We start from the raw sequence: 12,146 nt of genomic DNA, 5'->3' as shown, positions 1-12,146 counted from the left end.
AGCTCGCCGCGGACCTGGCGGCGATTCAGGCCGACGAGGAGGTCGACAACGGAGGCACAGCAGCACCCGTGCTCGACTACGGCCACAGCGAGAGGGCAATGGACATGCAGGAGTCACACTACTTCGTGAGGGACGGTGAAGAACCAGTATCTGCTCAAGACGCAGAACAGCACCCACAGCACGAGGAGGTCGAAGTGACTCAAAGTGTCATGCCAGCCCAGGGGTACACGGACAGTGACCCACATGACGCGGCTACTCCAGCAGTAATTCCAGCCACCAGCCTTGTGCAGCCTCTGTGTGCTGCGGAGATAAGGATCCAGGAGTTGGAGGGGCAGCTGAAGTTATGCCGACAGAACACTGGCTCCATTGAGCGAGCCTATGACGACAAGCTCACTGTGGAGCTTGAAGAAAAAAGACGACTGAAAGACGAACTCCAGCTACAGCAACAGACGATTGCAACCCTGAAGCAGCGGATCTTCCAGGAAGACGCGAGGCATGCTGACCAGGTGCAGGTGATCAAGTCCCTGGAGGGAGATCTTGCCAAGGCCGAAGCAAGCAACGACCGTCTCCAACGTGACTTGGATGCCAGAGACCATCGCATCAGCCAGCTCACCAGCACGTCATGCGACCTGGAGGACCAAGTGCAGAATCTAGAGTACGAGCTGGAGGAGACCAGAGCTCAACTAGCAGTCATGCAGGTGGACATGGCACCTTCCAACCAGGAAAGGTGCGACCTGCAGACCAAAGCGCAAAGTGAGCCACGTGGTGCGGCCGGTGCCGACACCTTCACATGCGATCTCCCTCCGTCCAGGAGCGCGGGAGCAGGGTGCCGTGACGATGGACGCCCGAAACGACCAGCAAGCACTGATGGTCCTGCTAGCCTGCAGACGCAGGCCACATCAGGTGACAGCATACAGTCAGCTGTTGCATCGGCAGTGTCACAGCTGGCCCAGGTATTGTCGGACAAGCTGACGCCACCAAGGGCGACCACTCCAGCCCACCAGAACACCTCGGACAAGGACCTGCGGAGAATGATGGCTAGACAATCAGCCACAAAAGACCTGCCGGCCTTCAACGGTGATCCGACAGCATGGCCGATGTTCAACCGGACGTTTACGGCCTCCACTGCAGAGTGTGGTTTCTCCAACCAGGAGAATATGACCCGTCTGCAGAGAGCCTTGAAGGGAAAGGCTTTGGACAGTGTGAAGTCAATGCTCGTCGTACCGGACAACTTTGATCGAGTGATGCACACTCTCCAGATGCGGTTCGGCCAGCCAGACCATGTGGTCCAGTCCATGATTGCCCAGGTCAAGACCATGCCTAAGTTGCGAGACGACGACTTCGAGCAGCTTATTGACTTGGCGAACTCGGTTAGCAACTTGGTGTCGACCATGGAGCTCCTCAAGAGCACAGGCCACTTAGCTAACCCGCAGCTCCGCCAGGAGATCGTGCAGAAACTACCGAGCAGCTTGACCCGTCAATGGGGAGAGCACGTAGCAGAGTGCAAAGATCCAGTGACGATGAAAACACTGGCAGAGTGGCTCGCAAAGAGAGCAGATGCGCTCTGTTGTGTTCGGAGACTCGACACGACGGCAGCAAAGTGTGTGTCAACAGGCAGCAATATGAAGCCGCCACCGACTGCTCGACAGAGCGGCCAGCGGCAGACTGCCTTCGTGGCCAGCGAGAGAAAGTGCGACTTCTGCGGACGGGCAGGCCACAAGGTGGCTGAGTGCCGAGAATTCGCACGCAAGACGAGCAACGAACGCTGGAGATGGGTCAAGACAGAACGACGATGCTTCACCTGCCTTGGCCAGGGCCACCGCACTAGAGAGTGCCCTGACAGTACGCCCTGTAAGAAGGATGGCTGTGACCGGCTTCACCATCCGATGCTGCACCCACCAAAGAGGAAGGATGATGTCGAACGCACGAACCTAGCTAGCGCCCAGCAGCAAAGCAGAGTCGTTCTGAGGACAGTGCCGGTAGCAATCCGCGGACCGAAAGGTGTGGTGAACACGGCCGCACTACTGGATGAAGCATCAACGGTCACCCTGCTGGATTCAGACACCGCAAAGCAGGTGGGCGCAGAAGGGCCATGTAGGCCATTGACGCTAGCATGGACGAACGATATGTGCCAGCAAGATCCTGACTCCAGGGAGGTCACAATCACCGTGAGCGGTCAGGACGGAGACCTCCAGCTGTCGGCCCGGACTGTGCGTGAGCTGCACCTACCAGCCCAGCATGTCGACATCAACCATCAGCGACAGCGTTGGCAACACGTGAGCAGCGCAGACATCCCTCTCAGCGCGACAAAGAAGCCGCGCTTGCTGATTGGCCAAGACAACTGCCATGTTATTTTGCCCAGGGAGACGATCGAGGGCCCACCCAACGCACCCACACTGAGCCGGTGCAAGCTGGGGTGGTCGATACACGGCCAACTCGGTGGCGCTGATCAGGTACTGCATGCCCGACTTGACACAGCGGAAGAAGGCAGTGCCGAGGACACGGATATCGGTCTCCACCAACAGGTGAAGCACTACTTCACCACAGAATCGTTCGGTGTACAAGTCCGCAGCGAGAAAATACGCTCGCGACAGGAAGCGAAGGCGGAAAAGATCCTGGAATCCACCACGAGACGTATCGGGGAACGATGGGAGACCGGCTTGCTGTGGCGAGACGCTGACGTAAGCCTACCGGAGAGTAAAACGTCAGCAACGCGCCGCCTCCTGTCCATTGAACGCAAGATGGACAGGAACCCTGCATTCTCTGAAGCGTACTGCGCCAAGATTGCACAGTATATTGACGACGGATACGCCACCAAGCTCACACCCTCACAGCTCCAGATGCCTTCTCAGAGAGTGTGGTACCTGCCACATTTTGGAGTGACAAACCCCAACAAGCCAGGCAAGCTGCGCCTAGTATTTGATGCAGCTGCGCCAAGCCACGGGGTCAGCCTCAACGATGCCCTGCTGCCGGGCCCCGACTATCTCAACCCTCTCAACAGTGTGCTGTTCAAGTTCAGACAACACCGCGTGGGGTTCGGAGGGGATATCCGACAGATGTTTCACCAAGTGCACATCCGACCTGACGATCAGCCTGCACAGCGGTTCCTTTGGCGAGGCAGTGACAGAGACCGTGAACCTGATGTCTACCAGATGAGAGCCATGACATTCGGCGCTGTATGTTCGCCAGCATCAGCCCAGTATGTAATGCGAAGAAATGCAGACGAATTCCGGCACAGCGCGCCAGATGCAGTTACTGCAATCCATGACAAGCACTACATGGACGACTACTTCGACTCGACGCCGACGGCAGAAGAAGCAGCCCAACGGATCAAGGAAGTGAGTCAAATCCAGGAAGCCGGAGGCTTCTCCATCAGAGGCTGGGTCAGCAACTCACCTGATGCTCTTGCTGCCGTACCCCCAGATATATGCTCACCATCAGTAGTCACTATTAGCAGCGACAACGAGACTGTAGTGGAGAAGACACTCGGTCTGAAGTGGTTGCCACGGGAAGACGCGTTCGGCTTTAGTCTGAGCCGTAGACTGGAGCAAAGCAACACAACAGAAGTGACAAAACGTGAAGTCCTACGCAAGCTGATGTCTGTGTTCGACCCCCTTGGTTTCTTCACCTACTACACCACGTCGGCTCGCATTCTGCTACAAGACATTTGGCGCACAGGCGTCGGATGGGACGAGCCCCTACCAGGACCTCTCGTCCAAAGATGGACGGACTGGTGGACGGGAGTCCACAACCTCGGAAGCAGGTCAATTCCGCGTTGCTACTGCACGGCTATTGTGGACAGAAAGGACCTGGAGCTTCACGTGTTCGGAGACGCCAGTGAGTCGGCATTCGCCGCAGCTGCCTACTTCAGGCTATCGCTACCTGACGGCAGCACCAGAGTCGCATTCGTGTTTGGCAAATCCCGTGTTGCACCACTGAAACCCGTATCCATACCGCGGCTGGAGCTGCAAGCTGCACTGATGGCCAGCAGAATGGCCGACACCGTCCGGAAAGAGCATGATCTACCTATCGACCGCATCGTGCTCTGGAGTGACTCTATGACTGGCCTACGATGGATCCGAGCAGACGCCCGTCGATTCAAGCCATTCGTAGCACATCGTATCGGAGAGATTGAGGAGCTCACTGATGTATCGCAATGGCGGTGGGTCCCGACACACAGCAACCCAGCAGATGCAGCAACCAGAGCCCCATCCGAGATATCAGCAGCGCAGCACATCTGGACGAATGGCCCTGAGTTTCTGACCAAGCCAGAGTCTGAGTGGCCAGTAGAGAATCCTGGGCAAGACACTACCACCAGCGACGACCAAGCCGAGATGAAGGCAGAGTTTACTGCGGTAGTCACCAAAGAAGCGCAGTTAGCCCTGCCAGATATCAGCCGCTTCTCATCCTGGATTCGGCTGATGAGAACGACAGCATGGATCGTCAGATACGTCAACAACCTGCGTGCGAAAGCGTCAAGCAAGCCCACAGTCACTTGCTCTGAGTTGCTGCCATCGGAGTACCAGCAGGCCCAGAAGCTGTGGTGGAAGAAAGCACAGCAAGACAGCTTCCGGGAGGAAATTGGCGACCTGCAGAAGCACAGCAATGTGAGCAGCAGCAGCAAACTTCGAGACCTCTCACCTGTGCTAGATAGCGACGGTGTGGTGAGAATGCATGGCCGAATTCGAAGTGCACCACCCGGAAGTCCACTGACGCCCGAGCCCGTCATCCTGGACCCGTCGCACCCATTCACACAGATGCTCCTTCAGCAGTACCATGTCTGGCATGGACACCATGGTCAGGACAGTGTGGCAAACGACGTCCGCCAGACGTATTGGGTCTTGAAACTACGCACAGCCGTCCGCCGTACCTGGACCGTATGCCAGCAGTGTAAAAATGAACGCGCGCAGCCAACACCACCTCAGATGGGACAGATTCCCGACGCACGCGTTGCCACGTTCATCCGCCCGTTCACACATTGCGGCATGGACTATTTCGGGCCACTGACAGTCACTATCGGACGACGTCACGAGAAGCGGTACGGCGTGATATTCACCTGCCTTACGACCCGAGCTGTACACCTGGAGCTGTCACACGACTTGACAACAGACTGTACCATCATGGCAATTCGTAGGTTGATCAGTCGCAGAGGATGCCCTGGAGTCATCTACTCGGACAACGGCACCAACCTACGAGGTGCAGCAAGAGAACTCAAGGAATCGTTGGACCAGCTGGACCAGACACGCCTCACAGCTGAGCTCACACCGAGAGGAATCAAGTGGGAGTTCAATCCTCCGGCAGCTCCGCACATGGGGGGAGCGTGGGAGCGACTAGTGAGGTCCGTGAAAACCGCCTTGAGAGCCGTGCTCAAGGAACGTGCTCCGCGTGAGGATACACTCATCACGCTTCTTACAGAGGTTGAGGCGATACTCAACAGCCGCCCGCTCACACATGTGTCCTCTGACCCAACTGACGACAACAGCCTGACGCCGAACCACTTTCTCCTAGGGACGCCATCAGCAGCACCAGTGCCCGGAGTATTCAGTGGTGATGACCTACATCTGCGCCGGCAGTGGCGCATCGTGCAAGTGTTAGCAGACCATTTCTGGCGCCGCTGGATTAAGGAATACAGTAAGATCGGGCGCCGAAGAACACCTCGCCGAAGAACACCCAGGCTGGAAAACCGGCAAAATTTAAGAACAGTCCAGGCTAGAATTATCAGATTTAAGAACACTTTTAAAATTTGGAATTTCCAAGTTGCGAATTTACACGTAGATCTACATATTGTACATGTATGGGAGGTGAGTACATGTCATGTACACGTGTAAACAGTAACTGCTACATGTACAGTCATTCCCATTTACGACACCCACTAGTTTAGAAGTACTTACTACATTGCACTACATGTACATGTACATGTACATGACAAACGTCATGACGTCACTCGACTCGCCGCGCGCGTGTGAATAAGAACGGTCTGGCTAGAATCAAAAATTTAAGAACTTTCCTAGGCTGCGCTCGAGCCCCTGCGTTCTTCGGCGCCCGATCTTACTGTACTTGCCAACGCTAGCCCGGCGAACCAAATGGCACGGAAGAACAGAGAAGAAGGTGGAAGTAGGTGATGTGGTGGTCATCGCCGACGACAACGCAGTGAGGAACACATGGCCGAAGGGGATAGTGACGGCGACCTATCCCGGCAGAGACGGCCTGGTGCGGGTAGCAGATGTCAAGACCCAGACTGGTGTGTTCCGCCGGCCGGTAGCCAAGCTCTGCGTGCTAGACGTCCGTTGTGTTAGTGACGGATAAATCGTCACTGGGGAGAGGATGTTGCCCCCGTAGGCGACGTTGGCGACGAGCAACACCCGTCGTATGCAACTTACTTTGCATCCACTGCTACACTTTCTGTAGTCTGGGCTTTATGTATGACTAACACTGCTATTGATGTATTGACATTCAGTCGGCTCCAGTTACAACTGCCGGTACACATGATACATGAACTGTCTGACCCCTTTCATGCATTCGTATGCAGCTGTCACCTAACACCTGCACCGCTTTTGTCATCTACTTGTACTAGTATGTATCATTTGCCGCTACGCTAGGATCGGGATTGTAGTCCGTGATCCGTAGGGTAGAGGGGCTTGTTTTCCTTGGTGTGTTTAGAGTTTTAGGTTCCTGCTTCGGTGGTGCAGGTCACTAGTTTTGGTCATTCTTGTTTTAGTATGAGTTAGCTGTTTGGCATGAGAATGAAAGAGTAATAATACAGTCTTCTAATAATAAAGTAACGACGTTCCGTTTGTGGAATGGTGAATCAAGACGAGAGGTAAAAACAGGCGGGGTGCTGGTGTGCGTGTGTGTTTTTGTTTTTGGGTGTGTGTGTGGGGGGGGGGGGGGGAGGTATATATGGGTGGTGTGAATGATACCTAAAAAAAATGTTCCTTCTTTGCTATGCACGGCATACCGGTACATGTGCGTGGTGCACTCACTATCATGCTGGACCATGCTGGCATCCCGTGCTGTGTAATGTGATCGAGTGCTGAATTGATGCTTGTGGTGTGTTGATGTTCTCTGCAGTCTTGCCGGTACACGCTGTGACAGTCTTCTACGCCTGTGTCTGTCTGTGGACAGCATTCAGGTTAGAATGTGAATGTACAAGTCATTCAAAGATTTTGATCAGTTTACATGTTGTGCGGCTTTTAGACGGGTGTTGGTTTGTGTGTGTGTGTGTGTGTGTGTGTGTGTGTGTGTGTGTGTGTGTGTATGTGTGTGTGCACCCCTCAGTTTGTCTTTTTCTGGGCTATTGTTCACCTGTTTGTGTGTTCAAATTTTCATTTCCGATTTCTAGACTGCTGTGGTTGCTATGATGCTGGAGAAGCTGCCAGAATTTGCAGAGGATGATGCTAGGTAATTTTGCAATTATGAATTAGGGATATCAAGCACTGTACAGTAGTATCCAGTTCTTGGAAGGTGTCACGTGTACTGCGTTCACGTACACGTGTGTTCAATGTGTGCCCCACGCATGCATATGTGACATCATGTGTGGATTGGGTTTTGGCTCCTTCTGGCGTTTCAGGCTTTCCTTACTTAGTCTGTTCTTTACGCTCCTGGCATCTGGTGTCTTTTGCCATTGCTCTGTTCTGTTCTTACTACTCATTACGTGTACGTGAACGCAGTACACGTGACAGAAGGGTTGTTGTGTAATAGTGATCATGTGGCCTATGAAGTACTTTACTGAGGTCATTTCAACGGGCCCGACACTGGCCAGCGGGCTGCTCATTGTCTATTTGGGGTTACGGTAGCTTTTCTAGACTTCTTCTAATTTTTCTTGCTCTCCCGGGTAAACTGTTTCTGTTTGTGTGTGTGTTGGCTGTAGCACACAAACGGTGGACATGCCTGCTGTGATTATTACACAGCTACGATGGCTGGACCGAGTCGTAGATCCAGAGGTGAGGACTTTCCGCAACCTTTCCTTTCCCTTGGTACCCCGAATCAGGAATATATTATTGTTGTCAATGTGTGAAGTGTGCACATGTATTTCTTGTTCTGGCTATACTTCTGGACTCAATTATGCTTTTTCTGCCTTTCTCTCTTTCTCTCTCTCTCTCTCTCTCTCTCTCTCTCTCTCTCTCTCTCTCTCTCTCTCTCTCTCTCTCTCTCTCTCTCTCTCTCTCTCTCTCTCTCTCTCTCTCTCTCTCTCTCTCTCTCTCTCTCTCTCTCTCTCTCTCTCTCTCTCTCTCTCTCTCTCTCTCTCTCTCTCTCTCTCGCCTCTCTCTCTCTCTCGCCTCTCTCTCTATCCCTCTCTCAAGGCACTCTCAGAGAAATTGTTGGAAATGATTACGGTTACCAACATTGCCATACAGCGAGAGATTGTTGCGGCGTTGCCAGAAATAATCACAGACAGCCAACATGAAAATGTTGCAAAGGCTTTGAAGTTAGTGCTATAGCTGAGCATACTTTTTGTAATTGTGTGCGTAGACTTGTTCTTCTTTTGAGACAATTTTGAGGAACACAAGGTTCATTTTATGTGGGTTGAATGTGAACATTTTAAACATTTGAATGGTTACTAGTAGTTCAATTGTTCAATCATTAGTCAATCATTGTAATTTAGTTGTAATCGTAGGAATGAGTATTTGTGTACTATAGTATAACAGTATTTTACTCGAATACAGGCGGCGGCAAAGCTGTTTCTGCGGCGACCTTAAATTTCATGCACTGGGCGATCAGACAGCTTTGACCACTATAATGATTGTGACCTAGTCTGTGAATCAGCACGCATGTGTGCTTGTAACGGTTGGAGAGCACTATTAGGTTGGACTTAGGAAGAAAGCACGCACTTTTTTTCTTCTTTTCTTTTTTCGAATCTGGCCCTCTCATCGGCTTTGAAATAGATAGTGCCAAGTATGTAAGATCTCAGTGCTGTGACTGCCATGTGTCACTGATTTTTTTCAACTTTGTTCTTTCCCTTGGTAGAGAAATGCTGTTTGAAGATCCACAGTTGACCGTATGCATCCTGGATGCCCTAGCTAATCTTAGCCTCTCCTCCCAGCTGCTCTCCGAGGTGAGGACAGCTACTGTCTGACATTGTATGTAATGCAGGAAGTGGATACGTTATGATGTGCGTGGGGCTTGTCGATGTGTACTGCTAGGATTCTGAGCACATGCTTGTTTTGTTGCTGGTAGCCTAACGTACTGTGCATGGTTCATTGCCGAATGCATTGGGCCCAACGGCTTTTCGCAGACCACCTTATCGTGTTCAGAAAGCAATAGTGCACGGGCACTTGTATTAACAAATATTAATGTTATATATACTTAATCTGCGGACAGAACTGTTTCGTCCTTTGTGGACTCGTCAGCGCAGCACAGAGGAAATGAGGCCGAACCTGATAGCAATGGAAATAAAAATTTCCAATCAGGCCCGAACGTACCTTGCCAGAGTGCTCAAACTGACAAGTAATGTTATATAGATATCTCTTTCTCTATCGTCTCTCTCTCTCTCTCTCTCTCTCTCTCTCTCTCTCTCTCTTTTTCTCTCTTCCATTCATTATAATATTGACAGATCCGTACGTCAGTGATGAAAATTCTTCCGTCTACACAATCCAGCCAGCTGGCTGTTGTGTTGCGTTTCCTGCTGCATTCCGTCGTGCCTAGCAATGCTGTTGAGGTAAGGTGAGATTGTTGAAACTTGTCTGTTGGTTGTTTAGGTAATATTTAGTGTAAAAAAGTCGTCTATTATAAAAAAAGCTTTTTTATTTTCCAACTCCGAGTCATTAGCGTCAACTTTCGGGTCATGTTCCCAATGGTTTGTTTCGTCCGGACAGGCTCCTTGTTGTGGCATTTCGCTATCATTGTGACCCGCCTAAATGTTCGTCCTGCTACGGCTATGGCTAGTTCTTTTCAGTCAGCCGTCTTACTCCACAGTGGTCGAGCATCTTGTAATGCCGTGTTTTCCGGAGTATTCGTTGGGACAAGAAATACTTTTTAAATATTAAAGACTTCATTGGTTTGAGGGAAATGTGCAAATGGGAAAAGTCCGAGGAAAAGCTCGACTGTCACCACCAGGGACCCTCACTTATGGCCGCCGATGCTCTACCACTAAGCCATGGTAACATATTACAGTGAAAACATGGAAAACAGCGGGGCACAAGTTATGTGTCCACCAACTAAACCAGATCATGAACAGTCAGACGTGCACAATTTAGCACCAGACTGACAACGGAATATTTGGACAATCCACGGCATAACAGTCCAAAGTTATTTATTATGTTCCTATTTCCTGATGCACTATGCACGTGTAGCTAGTGCCAGAAGAGATTTTGAAAGCTAAAAAGTGGACATAGTTTACCGTAGCAAAGCACTCCTCACGCTACGGTGTCAAATGCACTTTCTTCAAGCTTATCATGTACCATAACGGTGACAGTGCACAGGGTCCGTGCGTACAGGCCTGTGCATCTTGCAGGGGGAGGGGGGTTGCAGCAGAGTTTATGGTACAGTCAAAACCGCTTGGCACGTACAGGGTGTAAGGCATACTATTGTTAGTATTGTGTAGTACAGGAAAACCTGTCAAGGCGACCACCTGTCGTGGAAGACCACTGCAACCAGCACCAAGGGATGCTATTTCCAGTCAAATGACCCTGGATAAGGAGACCACCTGGTAACAGAGACCACGTTTTGAAGGTCCCTTGAGCGGTCGTCATAGACAGGTTTCACTGTACGTACTTTTTGCAGTTGACGAAAAATTGGCACACTTGATTGCAGCGTGGGTGTAGTAAATGACAGTCGACTCCACTTATAACAAACTCGCATATAGCGAATTTCGTGATATAGCTAACCATTGTCCATGTCCCTGTAAGAGCCCATACAAAATTGACCCTTTATACTAAAGTGAACAGTTTTTTCGTTTATAACGAACCAAATCGTGTAGGGCTGCATGTAACCCAAGTGCGGTCATACTGTCATCGGGCACAGGTCAGCCATGGTTTGCTGCTTGTGTAGTATGAGTGCATTTCTGTTATAACAAACTTTGGCTATAAAGAACTAATTCTCCTGCACAATGGTGTTCGTTTTATCAGGAGTCGACTGAACTTCGGCTAGGATGTACTTTTTCCGTGTTCCCTTGTGGGTACATCTTATCAAGTTTAGACGGTACTATGATGGTCGAATGAATGGTGATATATACACGTAGGATAGATTATCTGTATTTTGTGACAATAAATCTGGGTGCGGCTTATACTACGGAAATACGGTGCTAGTATTAATTTTTCAGCCGTCGTAGAATTGTACTATTTCAGAAACACTTTTTCGCTGGGTGTCGTGGGGGGCAAGGTCCTCGATGTAAACCGAGAGCACAGATCGACTTGTTTCATCTGTGTGAACATGTCAACGGTCACTCATTCTTTTAGTGTCCACTCTATATCTCGTAAGCTTTTGCGTGCACAGAGATTCCACCATACACACTGGTATCACTCTGGGAAATATCAACACATGTGCCTAGCAGGAGGTGCACTGGGCAGGTGGAGAATCCGGCTGTTGATGTACACTTGGTATGATTCTTCTCCAATGCTGTACAAAGTCACCATATCTGCTCTCTGTTCCTCACTTGCTTTTTCTCCAGACAATACATTGCATAGCCTCGAGTTGTGTTCCTCGTGAACATGCTGCTGTCGCTCACCAGTTTCTGCATGGCATTGCAATTATTAACGTGCACGACATCTACAGGTCTCACATGAGACGGTCTCTGAGGACTTGTCGCTGGCTTCTCGCCTGTTTCCACGCGTACAAATAGTTGAGTTCGCAAGTTCTGCAGGAGCCGTGCCCGGTGTGGTAGATCGTGGACAAGTCTTTCAAACGAATCTGGATCGGGCTGCACTATTGCCTTCTTCATGTCTCTCTTAATGCACATCTCATGGGCTTAGTCGAATGCAACTGATTGGAATGATGATCGCGACAGGGTAGCTGCAAAACCTCCTTTTCTTAGCTGATGCATAACTGCCGTCGGGAGGCTAGCCAAATGGCTTAGATGGTGCGGTACCAGGCTTAAGTAGAACGTTCTGTCCATTGCATGAAATAGCGGGGCAGCCATCTTGGGAGCTGCAACCCGAAGGCTCCAGTTCCGTGGTCGTATAGGCCGCTCAGAGACAGATGTACGCTAG

At 50.9% G+C, this 12,146-nt stretch overlaps 1 protein-coding gene across 1 annotated transcript in view; it reads left to right on the top strand.

Moving 5' to 3' along the window:
* LOC135809210 (Fanconi anemia group D2 protein-like) overlaps window positions 1–12,146 on the top strand; it is a 62,946-nt gene that overhangs the window by 4,048 nt on the left and 46,752 nt on the right. Inside the window, exons 6-11 of the mRNA XM_065322500.1 lie at window positions 7,072–7,132; window positions 7,343–7,401; window positions 7,871–7,943; window positions 8,304–8,428; window positions 8,968–9,055; window positions 9,554–9,658. Of these exons, the coding sequence (XP_065178572.1) occupies window positions 7,072–7,132; window positions 7,343–7,401; window positions 7,871–7,943; window positions 8,304–8,428; window positions 8,968–9,055; window positions 9,554–9,658 (511 nt within the window). The remainder of the gene's footprint in view (window positions 1–7,071; window positions 7,133–7,342; window positions 7,402–7,870; window positions 7,944–8,303; window positions 8,429–8,967; window positions 9,056–9,553; window positions 9,659–12,146) is intronic.

Source organism: Sycon ciliatum, chromosome 2, assembly GCF_964019385.1.
Source record: "Sycon ciliatum chromosome 2, ocSycCili1.1, whole genome shotgun sequence".
In the NCBI taxonomy this organism is placed as follows: Eukaryota; Metazoa; Porifera; class Calcarea; order Leucosolenida; family Sycettidae; genus Sycon; species Sycon ciliatum.
This window is presented reverse-complemented; position numbering and strand designations above follow the sequence as displayed.